The following is a 22,338-nucleotide window of genomic DNA, read 5'->3' on the forward strand; positions in this document are numbered from 1 at the left end:
AGTCCAAACTGAGAGATTAGTATCTGTCTGCACCCAGCTTGGTGTTTGAGAGTGTGTGTGAGGCAGTTTCCATGGTACAACAGACACAGAGATAGAAAGAGACTGACAGAAACACAGAGTGACACTTTCACTTTCTCTGCCTTGGATTTGGTTGAAGTCTCGGCTTGTTGTTTTTTTCACCACGGCACTAAAACAGTCTCACTTCCTGTTGGCTCAGAGAGGAAGATATAAAGGTAGGAGTCGAGGTCAGAAGATGGTTGCTTTGAAATGGTCTCCCTAAGGACCAGAGCGGCCGTAACACTAAGATCCAGTTTGCTTTCACAGGTAGATGTTTGTGTCTGCGATGCACTGAAGTCCACGCTGGCATTTAGAGTTCCCTCCTTGACCCAAACTATAAAGACTTAATGGCCCGGCTCTGTCCTACCTGCGCGTTTGAAGTCTGTGAACCTTCTGCATCACTTTGTGCTTCAAAAACCACACGTTCTTTCAGAACATGCACAATAGCAGCAACAGATGTGCAGTCATGGAATTTTTATTTGAAAGGGTTTTTACACATCTCGGGTCATTACTGCCTTTTAACTCTGAAACGACTTTGAAGAATTTTGAAAAAGGATTTTCCTGCAGGAGAGGTGCTCTCATAGTCTCCTGTCATAGAAGAAGAAAAATTTGTAAAATGTAAAATGTTCCCTCAGTGTAGGAACGTATGTCAGTGATGCAGCAGACAGAAGACAAAGAGTGCTTTACTAAAATTGCCTGTCACCATGGCATCTGGATTATCTGAGGCCAAATCAGTGTTTATTTACGAAAACAAGAAGAAAACTGTTGCGTCACGTACATAAACTCAAACGGCACTTTTTTAGCTACAAAAAAAATCAGTAACACTGTCTATGAAGATCATGTGTGTAATGCATTATGAGGGCATTCATAGTGCTCTGTGACCACACACACAAACACAGTGTTGAATTAAAAAATAAACTTATTACACATGGATGCAGATGGACATCTCCTTCATTTTGAACAGGCTCACAGAGAACCGAGAAATGCAGTATAGATATTTATTTCTGTTGCTTTCTTCTCGGTGGGACCATGAAAGGGTTAAATGCTCCCCTGCAGCCCAGTTGGCCTCGTGCTGTACTGTACGGCGACAGACTTATGAGGTTGTGATAAGCTGCTCTGGATCCTGACGCTGTGTTCGCTTCCAGCAGTCGTTGTGAGCGCTCAGCCTTGACGACACGACGGCAGTGCCTCACACTTCGACCTTGCAAGTTTTGACACTCGCCGCCATAACTCCAACGCTCGCTGGTTGGAGCGGAATGAGGCCATAACTCAGTCCACTGTATGGCCCCACACACACACAAACACCCACACGTGGACGTACTTTAAGCACAGAATGATCACCTGGATCAATATGTAGTCGTAGTAATACAGATAAATTCAAAAGAAGGCTTCGAGCTGAAGTGTGGTCAGTGTGTGAGCTGCAGAGGAGGCAGTTAGTCATTGGTCTTTATGAGTGCTGTTTGTCCGTCCGTCTGGCGGGGAACCCTCGACATCGCAGAGTACAGCAGGAGAGATGGTGGTTGTAGCTGTGAGCTGCTGTTTAGTGAAGCACAGGTTCACCTGAGGAGGTCGAGTTTCTGTGGCCGTAGATTCATGATGGTTCTCGGGAACTTTAATGTTCAAGTCCTTTAATGTGCACTTCAGTTTTCATTTTTCATTTATTATATATAACCTATATTATTATTGCCACCTGCTCCTCAGTTATTTCAAACAATCACACAGCGACGGCACAGCCATCACGAGCAATCTGGGGCTCAGTGTCTTGTGTGAGGATACTTCAACATGCAGACTGGATGAGCCGGGGATCAAACCGCCAGTCTTCCAACTGGTGAACGAACCACTCGACCTCTTGAGCCACAAACGTCCCCACAAAGTTCTGAGGGGAAGTTTTTCCTTCTCTGAATGGAGGCTCTGAGGACAGAGGGTGAACAGATTGTAATGTGGTTTGTGATACTGGACTATATGAATGAAACTGACTCGACTCCAGGAAGCTGATTTCTTTACATGGGACAAAACCAGAAACCTGGTGTTTGAAATCAGGGTAGAGGACGTGTGTTTCAGCTGGAGAGTCAAATCCTCTGCAGTGTGGTCACTAAAGAAATGTAATTCTGCACCAATACGGCAACATTCTGGATATGAAGCAGACGAAAGAGTGACGCAGTGCAGCCGTTGAGCTCAGACTTTGTCTGACGCCACGTTTCTACTTGTTTCTGTCGCTTGCCCTGGAAGCTTGAATGAGGAACGACTGATTCATGAAGCTGAGATGAGGAATTATGGAAATATGTCCAGCACCTCCTTATTTTACTAATGAAACCTAAGCAAGGTGTCAGCTGACTGATGGAGCTCAACAGGAAGCTGAAAGTTTGTGGTAAAGGACCATCGCTCATAACAGGTTAGGCTACTTGTTGTAGGCGGTTTTGTGAATATCACCATATGAAACATGTTTTCTGTTTAAAGAGTAACGTTACAAACATAGGAAGACACACAAATAGACCATTCACCCATGTTGTAAGTGGTTACATCTACAGTCTGACCTGCGTGGTTTGTTTAAATGATGTAACAGAAGTTCATATTTGATGGATTCAGTGTGGACAGGATGTTACATGATGCTTTGTGAGTCAGACGCCAGGACACGGGACACGGTGTCATTATGTTCCACAAAGCAGCTGCTGAGTCAAGTGTGACATAGCGGGTAAAATTCAGTATACCGGTCCGATGTTCGGCTTCATATCAAACCAGTTTGAACATTTTTACACCGGCCCAACCCGACACAGAGTAACTTGTAGAGGCCAGAAAAATACCTGCAATAAATGTATGATAATAAAAGAACATCAGCAGCAGAGAGGACCAGTGTTTTCCCTGCTCAGTGTTAAACTACAGTGAATGAAGATTTTTCACATTAAAAGTATTCCAGCCTCCCCATAACTGGTCGGCTTTTAATGTGAAATGTTTGCACAGGTGCTGTTGAGTTAATATCAATCAGGAAAAGCTGAAAAATTGGAATTGATAGGTGGATGACAAGGCGTTCCTGTTCCTTGTCTTGGCGGCTGACTGTCTCTAGTAACGAGAAATAAACTGACACAGTCCTGCTGAGACATGTAAACATTAATCTGATCGTTACTTTCATCTGCAGATCCAGAGACGTTTTTGCAAACTCTTCTCCAATCCTGACTGTTACTGTTGCTTTACACTTTATTCTGCTCTGAGCAGGCGAACGTCCAAATACTGCAAGTACTGCTGCCAGGCTTTGAACACATTCAGAGAAAGTGTAACCTGTCAGTTTTAGAATTGATTTTAAGATTTTATCGCTCGTTTTTAAAGCTCTCATGATCCCTTAGCTCCCTACAAGCCTGTAGGCTGCTGGAGATCCTCTGCAGGGCCGTAGTGGCTCCTAAATCTGCCTTTGGCACTCACAGTGAGTCAGCCCCTGCTGTCGAGGCCCTTCAGCCCAGTTCTCTCTCTTTGTTGGAATAATTGTTGATTATTTTATCTCATTTTATCTGTGACTTTATCAGCATTTTACTGAGCTGTTTTACTGAGTGGCACTTTGTATTTTGTACTTTAATGGTGCCTAATAAATCAAATTATAATAATTATTGCTCTTAAAAAAGATTTCCCTGCATGGCTCTTTAACCTCGGCGCAGCTTTATAATATAAATAAAAATAACAATTTAATAATATTTTGTCAACCCCTGGAATGAAACCAGTTAAAGTTAGACTGTCAGTTTTACCTCTGGTGTTAAAGGAGCTGTGTGTGACATGTAGGAGCATATCTGTGAGTCAGGGTCTGAGGCAGGATTTCAGCACATGGTTCTCGACATGGAGGTGGCAGCTAACGGTGCTAACTCCACAGACAGCACTAAAGACAGCAACAGTGATTACAGAGAACAGTGTTAACTGGGGGGAACCTAAAGGGTGGGCGCTACTCTGGGCCACACTGCCTGTGTGAGCAGCGTGTTACAGCTACCTCACTGAAGTGCTGCAGTGTTCACACAGACAGCGTTGCTGCTGCAGAGCTGCCTGCTGCTGTAACAACTGTATTTATACAACTAAAAGCTGATGCACCACTAATTTATGGAGCTGTGCAGCCACTGCATTGTCAACAACACAGAAACAGTCCTGAAAATATTTCACAATATAAAGCCTTTTGTTAACATATGAAGGGATTCGGTCCACAGAGACATTGAGGGCTTTAATTTTGAAACAAAAACAGGAAGTGCTTCAAATGAATTATGTATTTGTTTTCATGCCTGTGACCCGTATAGACATTTAAACTGGAGTGAAAGCTGGTGTGATGTCTGTAAGATAATCAGGACACCATGTTTACTTCCTGCTTTTGCTGAAAACTGCACACAGAAAAAACTCCAAATAACTAAATGTTCTGGCCGTAGCAGTGCTGCTCACGCAGGCAGTGTGGCCTGGGCATAAATGCAGTGCTGTGGCAGCTATGAGCCAGTGGGATACACACATGCACTAATGCTGCATTTAGAGGTGGGGCATATCCCACCTGGAGTTAACTAGATCTCACCGCAAAGCATCCCAAACGATCGATGTTGAACGTAAACAACAAACACAGAGGACAGCAGACCCAGTTACCTTGCATAGCGATACATTTCATTGCATTTTTCCCAGTCAGAGGTCTGAGACTTCCTACCTCCCGGCACTTAGGAACGCACCATAGGGACTCATTTATGCTCAACGTTTTAAATGTATAGGTCTCAGTGAAATGGCTCCAAAATGGTGTAAGAATTACTTATCTGGAAGAACTCAGATACTCAGCTTCACTTAGAATAAACAAAGGGGTCCCACTGGGATCAATTTTAGCCCTTATCTTATTTTCTATCTCTATAAATGAACTCGGTGGAATTAGCCCAGCCGATCTTCATATGTTCGTGGTGACATGCTCATCTATACAGTGGCATCCTCTTTGAATTAAGCCATAGAGCTCTTACGGGATGTCTTTCACTCTCTGCAGCTTTCACTGTTAAAACTAAAACTGTCCCCAAATTAAAAAATGACCAAACATATGACTTCAACGTGCACAAACTCTGAAACTGCTGATCCCACTACTGTGACGCTAGATGGTACTTGTATTTAAAAAGAGTCACTTCTAATAAATATCTGGGTGTAGAGGGTGTAGAGGGCGGAGAATGAGCCTTAACATGTGTGCATGGCTGGACCAGCTTACCACAACAAACCACAGAGAAGCTTCTAACACACACGGGGTAAGCGTGACTTTGTTCTCTGCTCAGGACGCCATCACTTCCTTTTACCTGACCTAATAGTGGTTTACTGCTGTTAATATTCTGAATGTCATGTGGAACTTTTAAAGCGTTGTAAGTGGAACATCTGCTGCTGCATTCAGTACTGTACGCCTCACAGTGTCAGACTGACAGGACCGTCCTGCCAACATAGAGTAAGATCAGCGCCTCACACAGCAGCAGCTGATGGATGGACAGCACAGAGTGTGATGGGGACATGCCTCTTTAGATATACTCAATGGACATGACATCACAGCACACACCGATCACGCTGATGGATTCTTCATGCTTCAGAGGAGAGATTACAGGCTGATCAATAGCTGTGTGTGTGCGTGTGTGTGTTATACCTCGTCCGCTGCTTGTGAGCGAGACATGTTTACTGTCCTGCAGACATTATGACAGTAATCTGTGTGGACAAGTCCATGTTGTCAGTGCTCGGAGGTTCAGCAGGTTTGACTTCTGTTTCCAAACAGTGTCCTGGCTCCTGGGGTGACAGCAGGGATGTAAACAAATACAAATACTACGGAAACTTCAGATATAAACAGACAGCGTTCTCTGAACAGATCAAAACGTGACTCAAATCATCATTTGAGTCGTTTTCGTCAGACTAGCTGTTCACTGCTGGGTGAGCCCAAATAGCTTATTTGCAGTCACGTAACTATTATGAGACGCAAAATTCAAATCGAGGGCATGAAGTGATGAATCCATATACTGTGTGAATTAGATACAGAGGAAAGTGACGACATGAACAACAGGTATCGTCAAAAAATTGTAACTCATGTTGGATGTGGTCCAGACAACATAAAGAAAAGTCATTTTCCCACAACCTGACAGATTTGTCTGGTGTGACGCTATCGCTGTTACAAATGACCTCCTGACATTATAATGTCATTACTAACATTACATGTTGAGCCAATGAAAGAGTTTAGTGGATTGTATTGTGTATGCAGTTGAACACTGATGAACTGCTGTCAGGCTAATGCTACTGGCTAACTTTAGCTAACGTTAGCTACTATTTTCTACCTACTAGGTCAATTGTTCCTAGAGGTCCGGTGAAACACTGTCAGGCTAATGTTACTAGCTATTGTTTGCTAACCTGAGCTACATTTTTTTTTATCTACAAGGTAAACCGTTCACAGAGGTCTCTTTGAGTGCTGTCAGGCTAACTTTAGCTACTATTTGGTACCTACTAGGTTAACTGTGTCCATAGGTCTGGTAAGAACACTGTCAGTCAAATGTTACTAGCTAATGTTAGCTAACGTTAGCCTGACAGCGTTTCACCAGACCTCTGAGAACGGTTGCTAACATTAGCTAGTAACATTGGTATACTAACGTTATATCTAACGTTACTATATCTACTGGGTCAATCGTTCACAGAGGTCTGGTGTAACGCTGCCAGACTAACATTACTAGCTAACGTTTCATAAACATTTTAAAGCAGCTGCATTTTTACTCTGAGCTTCCTCTCATTAAGAATACATTGTTTGTATTTAAGAGAACATGTTAAAGCCGCTACAAGGATCTTTTAACTGGATATGCAAAAGTCTCTTGTTTCTGCTGATGTCTGTGCGTGACCTACAACAGCAAATGAGACCATCGGTGTGAAGATAAGCTATTTCTATATAGTGTATATCCATACCTTTAGGAAACTGTCTCTGGGTCCGCCCCAGGTCGCTTCCAGGACGAAACGATTTACGGCACTCAGACGGCACACGTCATCTTACCTAGCTGCTTACATTTATAGTGACTCTTATAAATAGTCGCTATTCCTCCTCCTCGACCCGACGTCCGCGGGGAGTTAAAATAGCAGCAATCATCGGATAAAAGTTCTGTGAAAGCACTGGACTCACCAACAGTCAGCCACGTCTCAGTCACACAGAGAAAATCCAATCCTCAGGAAGTCAGGAAATCCTTCAGGATAAACATTTTGTTCGCTAGCGATCTAGCATTTACCAGCCCAATCCTGGCAGGAGCCGGCGGGTCCATGGCGTTAGCTGTCCGGGGAGCCACACACAGAGGCCGCAGGTCTCGGGGGCGAGGAGAGCAGGGGCCGCGGGGCTGGAACACCTCATCCGGGCCGACGACAGGTACTAGCCAGGCGTCGACAGGGTCCAGCGAGTGCCGAGAAATAAAGAGGCGAGGCACCGCTCCATACTCCATACATATAAGCCGTGGAAGCGCTTGCCAAACAGGCCTTCAGCCTTACCAGCCGACCGCTGCGTTTACCCCGGCAGCGGTGGCGCTTACGCCAGAGAGGTGGAGCTGGGGCGCGGCAGAGGTGAGCTGGGATCCCCGATAGGAGCGGGGGCAAAGTTTTCCTGTCATGCTGTTTCATTCATCCCCAAAAACAAACACATGCGTGAGCCTGGTAAGTGTCTTTATGACAATACGTGCTAGAGCTCATGGGAAATGTAGGCTTCATTCCAGCAAAACACTACCGCTTTTGTCCACAGGGTCGCCAAAATGAACTCAACATGAAAGTTTCTTGTAGGGGCTTTGAGTAAGTTCTCTTAAACCACTCGTTCATGCCACTTTGAGATGACTCTGATTTAGGAGGAGTTCATGCATACGTGATCAATTGGTGAAAGCAGTCTGTGCTTTCATTCACACTTCAGTTACTAAGACAGCAGAATAAACTCACCAAGACTTTTATGCAAATTCTTATCTGTAGCATGAGTAAGCCCTCCAAAACTGCATAAAAAAGTAAATAGCCTCCTTCAGCACCAACTGCAGTCGGTCTCACAAGACTAATCAACCAAAGATACCAAAGTTTGCTTTTCTAAGTGCACTGTTCTCTGATGTAATTTGAGATTCCAGAATTGAAAACCTTCCTGTGTGCTCGCCTGACTTCAGCGTCGTTCAGCCGGCGCGTGGAACGATTCCAGCTGGGATGTTTCTGCACGGTCCAGCAGCTTCTCTGAATCAATTCACTACACAGAGCGGAGACGTTTCACACACAGAAATATTCTTCCGACACTGAGATCCTTCAGATGAGAAAAGATAAAGACAAGAAAAGCCCTTAGTGACGTTGCTGCAGGACCAGGACAGATATACAGACACATAGATTCAACACAAAACATAATAATTAGAAATATTTTAATTAAAATAAGAATCGAAAAGCCATTAAACTTAAAATTGCTCTTGTATCAAAATAAAGTGACAGTGTTCAAACCTTATTATTTTAATGTCAATACAGAATCTTTGGGACCATGTGATCCAAATTATGTGAATTAATTTAAATGTTAGTGTCAATGGCATGTTTTTACATCAGACAGATAAATAACTCTAGTTTTTAGTTGCTGACAAGCAGCTGTTCAAAGTTGAACAAAGACCAAACATCTTGCTGCAAAAAAAAGTGTTTGACTTTGACACCAATAAACGTCCTCCTGTGATGTGTCTTAAGTCAGCGTTGCTTGAAGACTACAAGTATTATGTATGTGGATTTAGAAAGAAGTGAGCTCTGTAGTGCGCTGCTCATCTCTGCTCTGCTGCAGGACACATTAGCTGCTGTAAGATGAACACACCACAGGCCTGTGTCAAACCACACCCTCCCCACCAACTTCCTGTGTTCACACGGAGGCTCCGCCACACTGAGTGTCTCCCCAAACCAACTGGACGTGGACGTGAGATATGAAACCTTCCAACAGCAAGTTTACACTGATGCCAACTTACTGACCATAATTGTATTTTTCTCCGTGGTTACAAAAGGTTTGGACAGTTCCTCTTTCGGCCACAGAGAGGGAAGTTTGTCCCAAAGCAGCAGCTGCTGTGTTTATCCCCTACACCTTGATGGAGGAGCTTCATCCAGCTGTGACGTGACTACAGGCAAAGTTACACTCCTCGATGGAGCGGGAGTGGGAAGGGTCTGGTATTGGAAATGTGCTGGTCATTTACTCCAGTTTGACAGAGCCCTATACGTTACAGTGTTCTATAAAGCTGCTTTTCAAGCTGAGACAAACCAAACCAGCATCACAGAACTAGAAGTCCATACGTTTGTTTGAACACTGTTTGGTCCAGTTAACGACTCCTCACTGTTTGTAGTGGCTGTTTTCCATATTTGAGGATAAACCTTTATCCAGACATAAATTAAACCTGCATTAGAGCGTCTCTGCCACAGTCCTGACGATCCAGATGATGGGAGGTTCATCACACTTCAGTGACGACAGAAGCTTTCCCATCTCTTTCTCTGTGGTACGAGGTGAGCATAGTGAGAACTGGAAACTAAACTTTTTTTATTTGATTACACGGAGACAAAACTGACAAGAAAAGAACCACATTCATTTTTTAAAACGCTGTAACCTTTTTTAAATGTAATGGAGCATGAAACACTTTGATACTGTCCGCGGACGTGAAGGTAATTTAGTGGTGATGTAGATTAATATAGATTCAGTATAAATATGAGAGGATCTGGGAGGGTTAGCACGGTTTTGACCACTGCATACCCAATGCCAAATGTTTTATTCATGGGAGAATAAAATGTGGGGCCCACAGCAGATACGCTCTCCTCCTGATGTAGCACGCTTCAATTTTTCAATTGAATTTGAGATGAGGAGTCATGGAGATATATTATGAGGGCTTGCATGGGGTTTTAACAGAGTGAATATGCGATCTTCTTTGTCCTTGGCCTTCATGAAGCCAAATGGATGATTTAGAGGCGCATATGCTGCTCAGTAATATCAGTGACAAATGACTGAAGTCTGACGTCTAATCTGTTTTGTTTATCAGAGACCAGATCTGCAGTTTTCAGTCCAGAGCCTCAGAAATCTTTAATCTGTTCCATCATTATGAGACTAAATGCATCCTGCAGATCTCCCAGAAAATATTTAATGTACATGTTTATAAGAACAATGTATGACATGATAAAACACTGTGTTGTGTGTCTCTGGTGGAAAAAGATCGGCTGAATCTTAACGCAGCTTCATGGTGAGTTTCAGCTCGTTGGGCCTCATTCATGAATCAATCTGCGAACACATTTTCTCTTTATTTCGTTCATAGTGTAGCTGAGTGGAACTGACGCTGTGGGAAAGTCGGTGCGGCCAGACCTGTATCTGGTGCACTGACAGTGGTTAGGTGATGAAGGTCACCTGCAGGAAGGCTGCAGTCGTTTTTCAGTCTGCTCGTCCCCTCCTCATCGGGCTGTTGCGACAGGTGTGGCGACTAAAACATGATGTCATACAACCACAGGGCGGTGATTCTAGTCTTAGTTTATTTAACGGTGTGTTAATTTTACTTCTGCAAAAGTGTTTCCTTTTACAACCTTTTTTGGTGGCATCTCTCCAATTCTTAGTCATGTGCCAGAGTCTTTGCACACGGCACTACACCGGCCCTTATATAGTGTGTAGGAGGAGTTATCTATGTTAACAGGTGACTGTTGATGAAGTGGGGTTCGTTAATCAGCTCACCTGGGTCGCAGCAGATTTGGAAAGTTAGGTACATTTAGTGAGTCGGGAGCTGACTTCTTTAGTTTTTTCTCTTCACAGAAAATATAAGAGACATTTAAGGAAATGTTGCAGCGTGAGGTCTGTTTGTCATCCATCCGTCCCACAGCTTTAGAGACAGACAGAAACATCAGTTCTTACAGGTTAAATACTCAGTTACAGTTGGTTTCATGTGAGGACACCCATCAACGCTTACATGAAGCATAAATCAGTGTGAAGCTACTAATGATATCTTGGTGTTTGTGTTTGCGACTCCATCGTGCACGTTGCTCTGCATCTTTGCACTGTCACTTTAAATGTAGGGCGCGGCTGCAGCCTGTGGGAGCAGAGCACATATATCAGCTGGTAATGATGAGAAGTATCTGTTGTGGCAAACATTTATTTTCTCAGAACTCTCTGAATGCTCCTAAAGCACGCTGATAAGGTAATACATCAACCGCCAGTGAAGGAGCTAATTAAGGAGGGTTGTCTATCAACTTAATGTTTGTCTCTCACTTCACTGGCAGCCACACTACAGTTGTAAATTTCTGCCTCTTTCCTGCATTAACAGATAAGCTGTGTTCGCTGGCGCAGCAGAGAGATGAGCTTCACTATCGGATCCTGATAGGTACAATAAGTTTCCCCTGTCGTCTTTTACAGTGAACGTCAACAACAAACAGCAGCAGCTGCTGACACCGGCTGATGATGAATAGTCAGATACTCAGAGGTCACAGTGACGACTTCACAGCTCTGTGGACGGCGGTGTCCGTCTGTGGTCCAGACTGAAATATCTCAACTTCTGTTTGATGCTTTGTCATGAAATTTGGTTCATACATTGATGACACCTGAGGCCTGTGAGATGGTAAAATGTCAGTGGCGTGGGATGTCAACAACAGTCTCTGATCTTATAACAGAAACTGCAGAAACACTGAAAATACGATGCAACAATTAAAGTGCGTGCAGGTGTCACTGAGCTGTGTGTGATACTAGTATGAAGTGTTTTATAGTATTTGGTTGGATGATGATGAAGCTACTCTGAATATGCTCCCAGCTACATCAGCTGATCTCAAGCAGCCCAATCGACTGATGGAGCAGCTGATAGATCACATGATTCCTCTCTATGCAACCAGTTGTCAAGTCTCATTCAGGGCGCCATATTTAACCTGCTCTGTCCTGCCTACTGCTGCTGCTTCCCCTGCAGGCTGCCTCCGCCCAGCTCCATATCACTTGTAAAGATTATAAGCCGACTCACCTCAAATCCTGCTCATTATTTCATCAGCACCTTCTCAACGTCACATTCCCTCTGACGGCAGAGGAGAGGGATGCAGCTGACACTCGCTGACACAGTTTTTAATATTTACAAAGCAGAGCGTCAGCAGTTTCAATATTAGATAAATAAATAAACAAACAAATATGTTCACATATCAAACTTTCATCTTCAGGTGATGTCTGAGCATCAGGGATACACTGATCGTCATGATCATTTTGGTGAGGTGTGAATCAGTCTACATGTTGTAAACACATGCTGACAAGTCCAAGTTGATTTGGGATTTATCAAAGGAAGTCGTGCTCTGTCAGGCGATCGCATGGTTTAACAAATCAGAATACTTTTGGCACACGCCACTTTCTGCTTTTGTCCTCACGTACACTTTTAGTATGGATCCAGTGCACCGGTTTATAAATGAGACCCCTGGTGTTGGTGTATTTACGTGTAGAAGACAGTGATGATGTCAGAGATGATGTCAGAGTGGTTTCAGAGCCTGCTCACCTGTTGTTTCTGTGGCTGCTCCTCCTCTGGTGATGTGAGCAGTCTCTGGTTCACTCTCTCTGCTCCTGCAGCCCGTTATGTTTCTGCTGTCTCCAGACGTGACAGTTATGTTACTCCATGCAGACAGATCACATGTGGTCTCTACAACAAATAAGATCATTGATCAATGCATTTATGTTTCTGAGGCGTCAGACAGACACTCCTCCCCGTATCGACAGCCTGTCAGATTAAGACCATCATCACCACCCTCTGCTGACACAGCAGGAAATATATCCTGTACTTCCTGTGCTGCACCATGGTACGACTTCAGGTTTTTATTAAACCATCACAAAGCTGAGACATTTTCTTTTCTCTTTTTTCCTGCTCCAGAATAAAGAGAGGAGCTTCCCGTTTCTCAGCTCGGTGTTTTTCCCCTGATGAGAGAAAAGACTTCATGTAGCCGTCAGAAGCTGAAAAGGATGTTTCTTCATTCGGTTGCTGGAACAAGCAGATACAGAATGTTATTGTGCAACACAAAGATGAATACAAATGGCTAATCAGAGGATGTTGTTCAGACTGTAGTACATTTTAATCGATACAAATACAGCTGGGACGCAGAAACGATTCATTTTATGGAGAGAAAGAAAGCAAGTAAGAGAGAAACAGAGGAGCAACATGAAAGAAGGGAAGAGCTAAATGCAAGAAGGAAATGAATGAATTATATCAAAGAAACAAAAAGAAAGAAAGAGACAGCTGGAGGAAGGGAAGGAAGAAAAAGGACGGGAAGAAGTAACTCGAAAGAAAGAAATGAAGACGACTCGTGAAAGAAAGAAAAACACAAGAAAACAGAATAAAGACAATTTATTTGAAAGATGTGAAGAGAGAAACAGAAAGACAGAAAGTAAATGACAGAAAAGCAACATGATGTCAGAGACACAGAGGAGAGAAGAGAGAGAGGACATTAGCATGAAAGAAAAGAGTTCCCTGAAAGAAGACGAAGGAATGGTGCCTCAGGTGTTGTGTTTGTTTCACACTGCTGATTTAGTGCGAGTGATAAAAGGTGGACTCCCTGTGAACATTGTATTAACCTCTCAACACTGGAATTGAGTTCCCGGTTGGTGGTTCATTACAATCTGCCGCCACATGTTCGTTATTGATAGAAGACGGAGACGGTGCAGCGGACAGGGAGATAAATATTTCTCCTCTGGAGAGAACCTTCTCAAGTTTGATTTGTCACGCTGAGAAGTGAAGGACTCTCATTGACCTCATGTAGGGACCTCTGAGACCTGCTTCACTTTCTACCAGCATCTTACAATTTACACACATTTTGTCATCAGGGAAAGTTTCTCATCGTGTGGTGGATGAACAAACCTCAATAATTTAATAAGAAGGAATTCAAACTTTAAAGAATATATCAGTGAGTTTGATGTCACACGACATTCACAGCTTTTACCAGAGATATTTCTGAGTGCAGTCAGTAAAAAAATCTTTGTCCAGTTCAGACCAAAGATTCACAACCAGAGGAAACACTTTACAAAGCTGCAGTGGTTTCAACTCGCCGTTCGACTTGACTCATATTGGCTTATTGTTTTAGAACATCAACAGCCAGTCGGCCTGTAGTGAAGTCTGCTGGACAAGTCAGGTCAGGTGTGTTTGCTCCCTGAGGCGCCCTCTGACAACAGCCCTCCGTCGCCGCTGAGCCCGAGTCTGTCTCCTTTACATCGCCACAGCTGTTGACACGTGTGTCCACCCAGTGCTCATCCCACATATCACTGTGCCGTGTCAACTTCAGCCTGTTACATGCATTGTCTGTTTTCAAAATACACTTCTGTTTTCACAGGAAATGTACAGTTTGATACAGTCTCTTTCAAAATAAAAGCACTACGTTGGTACAACACAGACGGTTACATTTAGCCAACACACACAGAGGGTGGGGGGAGGGGTGGAGCTCAACGCGAGCGGTGAACAAACCAAACAACACAATGTCAGGAGAAATTGAAAAGATATGCCATCTATGTAAAGTCAACTTGCTAATTAAGGAGCTATTACATGTTCAAGAGTTTTCTAAAGCTGCTCAAACGCCAAAGAGAGGCTATAAGTGAACGCTTCAGCGGCGATGCGTAATGACTGCGATAGGACGATAGGATATGGACAAGATCACCCAACTCTAATACCAGCGTGACAGAGCAGCTTTTTTGGTCAGTGTCTGATGCTGGAAGTCACCGACCAAGCACCGGTCTTTGATGACCTCAGAGTGGGACCAGGTTGTCCAGGTGAAAGTCTGGGTTTGTTGGACCCATCCATCTCCCCTCCCACCAGCCTTATAGAGACTCTCCAGCTCCTTACATAGTGACAGGCGGCGTTTCAACCTGATGCCGCCCAGCGGCATATCATACCGCCTTGAAAGGTGTCTGATGACCACATCCCTGACAAAGTGACGGTATTTGACGGTTTCAGAATGAGAACAGGCAGGACGTCTGAGGTGCTGACGGGTCACATGACCTCATAAATATGGACGTGTTTTCCCAACTGAACCAATCAGGACGGAGACTTCTGACTTGTACTTCCTTCAGCAATTAACAGACAAAACAGGAACTGTAGAGATGTCGAGTTGTGTGGGGTCAGTATGAAGGAACAGGAAAAGGTTCACCATCATTGACATCGTCACGACTTCAACTCTGATGTTCTGGTTACATTTCCTCTAAAACATGTCTGACATCATCATGCCTTGGACCACAGCTGCTCTGAGGGTGAACAGTGTTTATCTGCACAACAAGAGCGTGTTATGACAGAAAGAACAGAGCTGATGAGGTTGATGTGGTTTATTGACAGGTTCATGGCAGAGAAACTTATTGTCACGTTCACTAAGAATGAATGTAAATGAGCTTTCAGTTCAGACGATGTCTCCACACACACTGAACTCTCAAAGCCGTCCCTGCTCTGACCTCAAGTGTTCTTTCTAAGTGTCATAATATCTGATCTCATTTGTGATTCTCAGAGGACTGACCCCCTCCGACTCGCTGGCGGCGCCTCTTCACGCCACACTGACAGCAGCCGCTCTTAAAGGCCAAACTCTTTGTGTAAAGTCTTCACGCTACTTTTCATTAGATCTTGCTTGAGCCAAATGTCATGAGTGCACGTGGGTGTTGCAGAGAGTTAGTGGACGGGTCAGGAAGTGGATCTGCATGACCGGGCTAACAAATCAGATCAGCGCCGCAGAGACAACAGCACAAATAACTGGCATTTTACAGCTGCAGATCAAAATGATTTTAGCCACGTTAGCAGCTACGGTAATGCAGCTGCAGGATGGATTGTCATGAGATGTTGTCCAGAGACCCTCAGACCTATCTGACATATGTCTTTAATGTTATACATCTCCTCCACCAAAATTAGCGAGCGTGCACAGGTTTATTACACACAGGATAACTCCCTAAAAATAGACATTGGACTCTTTTCCCGTTGCCAGCAGGCCAGAGCTGTGCACACGGCTCCACAGCAGACAAGTATGACTTTCTATTGGTGTGTTTTTTGACGTCAAGGACAGGCCTGATTACAGGTCAGTAAACTGTAGAGAGCAGCATGGAGGCCTGTGAAAACTTTGTGGTTACAGGTGTAACGGGTCACGAAAGTCACAGTTCGGTTCGATACAGCAAACAAGTGGATCGTGTCAGGGAAGTTTCCTTGAGTTTTAAATTTCTAAATATATGAAGAATTAAAGAATTTGGGCTTTTGTCTACAAAGCAGAATGACAGTCGGGCTAAAATGGACTTCTTAAATCTGAGTAAAGCGAAATCAGTGATTTCTTTCTTTCTTCTTTCTGAACACGTTAAATATGTTAGAAAACACTTGTTGAGAAAGTGAACAGACTGAACGGTGACGTACTGAATAGTGGAGTTAGATCGTTAAACTGCGTTTCATTATTTCTGTGTCCTGCTATTAGGGATGGACGATACTGGATTTTTTGCAGATATCCGAAATGCAGATATATAACAACTTATTTGGCCAGTAACTGATACTGATGTTGATATATCCATTTTTTCCCACCTAATTGTAGTGATCATCATCAGATCTCTTCTGTAGTGAATCAACATCATATTATACATGCATGCTGTTATGATGTCGGCCGATTCAGACACACAATGTAAAGCCGATATCGTCCGATACTGATGACGTGCTGATGTTATCATGCATCCCTACCCGCTATATAAAAGTTACCACTGACGTCAGAGCTCTCAGTGTCAGTGTTGTTTCTTTAACCCGCTGTATGTGAGCGGTGACTTCGCTCCGTCCCTCGAGCTCTCTGAGCTCCTTCAGTCCAATAAGTACATGAACAAACATCACAGTCGTATAAACACAAGATAAACAGCTGTCACTAACGAACCTTTCACTCTTTCTGGACAAATCAAATCAAAGTTACTGCTCACTGCTGTGGGTGTGTGCTTTGTGCTAACATTAGCTGCTGTTAGCTGCCGTAGCACAGCACCTCTCATGCCCCAATGCTTCTGCTCGGAGGTCATGTATGTTACTGTGCTCATGGGTAGGCTTGTCACGATACCAGAATTTCAGTAGCTGACACCAATACTAATACGCTTGGTCAAGGGGGAGATGTCTATGGTGGCCGAGAGAGCTCACAACAGACACAAACTGTGTGTTCTTTGTTGAATACTGCGACCATTCGCTTGCAACTTGTGCAAAAAATCGGTGTCTCTTCTATTTTCAAGCTTGCTCACGAAGTAGTGCAACTTGAGCAGCGCGTAGAACGGATGTGGTGTGAATGCTCTAACCTATTAACATGCTCGCGGCACTGAAAACACGAGTAAACAGCGACCGTTCGAGAGCGCTACGGGAACGCATCACTTGTGGTGTAAATGAGGCCTAACCATAACCCTCTCCATACACGACTCCTACTACCTGACTTTTCAACAAGCCGAGGTGTTGTGGCTCCAGCAGCACTTGTAGAAGTCATCGTTTCTAGCAAAGACGATGGAGAACAGGCGCTCGTCCTCGACACCGACTGACGTGCATTTAAACTGCCCCCGCAGTTCTGACACAGCCTGCTGAGGGCAAAGTTGTATACGGTACTTACAGTACCGAAAAAAAACAAGAAGCGACGTATTTTTTGCGTGTTGGCATCGACTTGGTACCGAAGTATCGGTTCTCATGACTGCTGATGGGTTCGCTGCTGAAGAGAGTCTGTAGCTTTTTGGCGGCTCGTTCGTTGGCTCAGTGTGTTTTTATCCACCCTTGTCGTCATAAAGTGAAACCCTCTTGGCTCCAAACAGCTGACCTGTAGTTCATCAGAGGAGCTTCTGTTTCTGGTGATGGTGTCGCCGACCATCTTGCAAGGAGCTAGCTTAGCGTATATCTCTGTGTCTTTCTAACTCAGTGCCGTCTAGTTTGGGTTGTAATCCATCTTTGTTTTCATGTTTCATCATCAGAGGATTTTGTTTTTCAGGTTTGGGGTTTTCAGTTTTACTTTGTTGTATTTATTCAGTCATGTGTCCTGTTGTTATCTTCTCCTGATGTGTCTGTGTGTCTCCTCTTGATTGTGTGCCCGTCCTGATGAGTTTCACCTGTCCCTCACTGGCTTTGTCTCACCTTACCTCACCTCCTGCTCACCTGTTTCCTCCTCATGATCAGTCACTCCCTTCATACACCAGCCCAGTTCTGGTTGGTTGTCTCCTCCAGTGATTTGTTTGAGCCATTTTTCTTCCTTGTTTCTTTTAAACCTTTAAAGTCCAAGCAGATTGGTACGACTTCTTCAAGAAACAACTTGGTAAGAAATGACCCACAATTTACAAAAAATAAAAAATAAAACGATGAAAAATTATTATTATTATTATAAGGAAAAAATGGGGAAAAGGAAAGCTTGGAAAAAACAATATAATTATTATTACATTTTAAATGTTCATGTCAGTGAAGTATTATAATTTTTAACGACTCTTTCCAGGTCATTTCCTTTTTTACTTTCTTCTTTCTCTTTTTTTTTTTTTTTTTTTACTAGTTTTTCTGTTTTTAATTTTCTCTTTTGCCTGTTTCTTGCTAGTTTTTGGGTAATTTCTTCTTTTGTTGCTCACTGCATTCTTCCCTTCTTTTTAAAAGAAATCAGGCCAGTTTGCAGGTTTCAAAGGGTTAATGGTGATTTATTAAAGCCTAACTTATTTCGTGAAACAGAGGTTTTTGGGTTTAACTTCCTGTTTTTCTCCAAAGTGTCAGTTTGTATAATTCACAGGTTAAGTCTTTATCATGCATGTGATGTCAGAAACAATGAGCTCATCCTGATCAGAAAGTTTAGATCCTCCGTTATAAGCTCTCAGTCATGGATATGAGGTGATCGTGCATCCACATGTGATTGTGCAGTGAACGAGACCTGCTGATCAAAGAAAAGAAAGCTGCACTTTTTTGTGCAGTTGAGTGACGTTTATTGAAATTAGTGATGTCTCTGCTCGGAGCTCTCTCAGCCTGTTTCCCTCACTTATAAGACGCTGTGCTCAGAGGTGTCGACGGCTTCATGAAATGTCAGGCAGCAGAGAGAGAAGAGCTCAGCGCTCTGTCGTCTCATGTGCTCCTTAAAAGTCTTCTCTCAGCTTCTTCAGTCGCACTAACTCTGACTTCAACTTCAGGAAGAACAGTTCTGAAACGTTGAGTCATAAATGACACGTCTTGTCTCCCGCCCAGTGTTTCAGCAGAGATCACCAGCTGAGGAAGCGAGGTCGTCTCACTGTGTTTGTCTTGTGTCCTCAGGTGGAATCTGTATCGCTCAGTCACTGAAGATCCCTCACGACCACAAACCCTCCGACTTTGATAAAATCATCCGTCTGCTGCTGGACACTCGGTACGCCAGAGCCGTCATCCTGTTCGCCTCCGACGAGGATATCAGGTAAATAACACACCTGAATTAAACACCATTAAAGCGGGAGTTATGGGTCAGATGGAATGAAACATATACAGTTAATTTAACAGACCATTGAACCCAACTTTATATTATGGCTCTGCAGTGGTGAGAGCTGTGGCCAGAGACATTATGTTTTCAGGTTATCCGTCCCATCCTTGTGAACACGATATCTCAAGAACACCTTGAGGGAATTTCTTCAAATTTGGCACAAACGTTCACTTGATGAGATGATGAATTGATTTGATTTTTGCGGTCAAAGGTCAGTGTGACCTCTCAAACTATATTTTTGGCCATAACTGAATAATTTATTTACTTATTATGACAAAATTTGACACAAATGTCTAACAGGATTAAATGATGAAGGTCAAAGGTCAGCTTGACTGTGACATCATCATGTTTTAACGTCATATCTCAGGAACAGAAGGGGAGACATTTGGTCATTGTCTCGTTTTCGTCATGGAGAAAAGGTCGTTGATAATTCAGCTCCTGAATAACGAACACTGAAGGAATTCTAACCAGGAGAAGTTTCAGCTGGTTGTAATCTGCAGTCCTCACCACTAGGTGCCACTAAATCGCCCTAAATCTGACACACTGTACTTTAAGGTGAAACTTGAGCCTGTTGTGTTTCACACTGAGTCAGAATAACACCTCGGTACTCTGTAAAGTTAACCTCGTATTGCGTTGCTGCTTTATTGACGTAAACAAAAACATTTTCAGTGTGAATCATCGATTAAAATCTCAGATAAATGTTTTGTAGCTCTCTGTAAAGTTTTAAATGCTGCCTGTGTGTGACTCAGTGTTGTGTGTGTTTGGATCCAGGGGGATCCTGAACGCCAGTAAGCGAGCGGACCAGGTGGGTCACTTCCTGTGGATCGGCTCCGACAGCTGGGGAGCCAAGAACAGTCCCATCCACCAGCTGGAGGACGCAGCTGTGGGCGCCGTCACCATCCTGCCGAAGAGAGCCACCATCAGCGGTACGTTCATTTATTCATGTCTCTTAATTGAACGATGTTCTTTGGTCACCTGTGTGAATATTTCAGATGAGCCTGCTCACTCGTTTCTTTCTTTTCTTGGTTGCTCGCACACATCTTCATGTTCTTATCTGTGGAGCTGACGGCGTGTACGGTCCTCTCTCTCCTGACTGAGCAGAACTGTTGAAAAACTCAGTCATCAGAGAAAACGTTCACTTGCTCCCATGTCTTGGTTTCCTGTGACACAAAATTGCACAGGACTCCTTTGGTGATGATTGTATCATCGTCATCATCATCATCATCATCCTGCACTAAGTCAATATCTTAGTCAGTCCTGCAGGGATTTTATTTTACTTACTTTCTCTCCTCCTCCTCGTGTGTCCTGAGACTCATCTGAACAGGAGCTGGAGCAGATTTAACTTTGGCAAACATGCATTTACATTTAGGAGGGAAATTAAGTTTTATTGATGGTTAAACAATATTCACAGACCTTTATAAAAAAAATAAATTGAGGGACTGGTCCTGAAGTGTTGTACATCAGCGCTGTGACCAACCAGAATCAGGCCGAACTGTTTCAAAGCAACATGTAGTTCAACATTTTGGGAAATGATTTACGTTCCTGCTGACACTTGAATTTTCACGTCTGTAATATAAAGTAAGTAAGTTAGCTGCGACATAACGTAGCTGTGATATCACTAAACTGTGGGCTGCAGGATGTATTGTGTCAGCATCGACATTGCGATGTGCAGTCGTTGCACCGAAGGACGTGCAGTGTCAAGTAATGCACATTAAGTCGAGCAACGTATTGTTACTGTTTTAAACACGCAGGTAACGCATGGTTCTCCACACACATATTTATTTGTGGCCACCCGCCACACTTAAAACATCTGCAGCCACAAATAGATTTTCTAGATTTTCTGCACTCAGGGCAGAGACGGAGCAGCAGAACACCAGGCCCATTGAAAGTGAAACTTAACTGTTCATTCTGCTGGGTCTAAAAGTTTGCTTTCACTCACAGCAGCTGCTCCTCTCACCCATCCATCCATTGATCTGATCTGATCAGCTGTGAACATCTTGACAGATCAGTTATCCACCCTGCAAGTCACAAACTGCTGCTGGGGAACAGAAGAAGTCGTGGAGAGCTCCGCCTGTGCTGTTTTCACAGACCCGCAAAAACCTCCAAATTTAGAGACACAGAACGATAAAAGAAATTAAAGTTGCTCCCGTGCACAGCTGGACCAAAACTGCAAGGTTAAGATCATTAAAAGATCATTAGGCTTTGTTACTAAGGCAACAAAACATGGCATATCTGACGTCACACAGCTGCTACATGAGGTTGTTAAAATAACTCTACGTTGACTTTCACAGAGGACATGAACAACACTTTCCTGGATTAAAGTCCTGTCCTTGTTTTAGCTGTCAGTCTCCCCTCCCTCCTGCCCTCAGCACTTTTCACACAGAGATGGCGCCATAGAGCTGCTACGAAGTCCCCTCTGTACGCACCCGTCACATTTTTACAGGGCACCAAACAACAAAGGCATTAAACTCCCACAGTGAGTCATTTTAAACAGCATGCCAACATCCCTGAAGCAAAAGAGGCATGACGAGCATCACATTTAAAACGACGGCTTCAGCCTCTGGTGGGACACGTGACATACACGTCTGCAGCGCTTTATAAACAATAATATCACATGACAATAACAATTATTAACTGTCTCTGTCATGTGGCAACTCTTAGCCATAGGTCAATTGAAGTTTTACTGTATGTTGCCCGACAGCCACTGGAGGTCACTGCCTCAAAAACATCAATAAAGGTCATAATTTCTGCTCAGGAAAACATTTATGTGGTCGTTCTCTGGAGAAAGACAGTCTCAGATTGTGTTACGTTTGGGCTAAGCCAACCACCTCTTTATATTCAGCTTTATATTACCCATACAGACAGACAGGGAGTGCTGTCAGTCTGACTCGTAGGAAGACAGTGATGAAGCAT

General features: G+C 43.6%; 1 protein-coding gene and 1 pseudogene across 2 annotated transcripts in view; one reads left to right on the plus strand and one right to left on the minus strand.

Annotated features, from left to right (window-relative positions):
* LOC125894781 (nuclear factor 7, brain-like) overlaps positions 1-22,338 on the minus strand; it is a 427,838-nt pseudogene that overhangs the window by 254,105 nt on the left and 151,395 nt on the right.
* The window catches only part of LOC125894638 (metabotropic glutamate receptor 7), a 410,460-nt gene that overhangs the window by 191,461 nt on the left and 196,661 nt on the right, over positions 1-22,338 (plus strand). For both annotated transcript variants that reach the window (XM_049586190.1, XM_049586197.1), the window contains exons 3-4: positions 19,227-19,362; positions 20,197-20,351. In XM_049586190.1, the coding sequence (XP_049442147.1) occupies positions 19,227-19,362; positions 20,197-20,351 (291 nt within the window). The remainder of the gene's footprint in view (positions 1-19,226; positions 19,363-20,196; positions 20,352-22,338) is intronic.

The sequence above is a fragment of the Epinephelus fuscoguttatus genome, linkage group LG1 (assembly GCF_011397635.1).
Source record: "Epinephelus fuscoguttatus linkage group LG1, E.fuscoguttatus.final_Chr_v1".
In the NCBI taxonomy this organism is placed as follows: Eukaryota; Metazoa; Chordata; class Actinopteri; order Perciformes; family Serranidae; genus Epinephelus; species Epinephelus fuscoguttatus.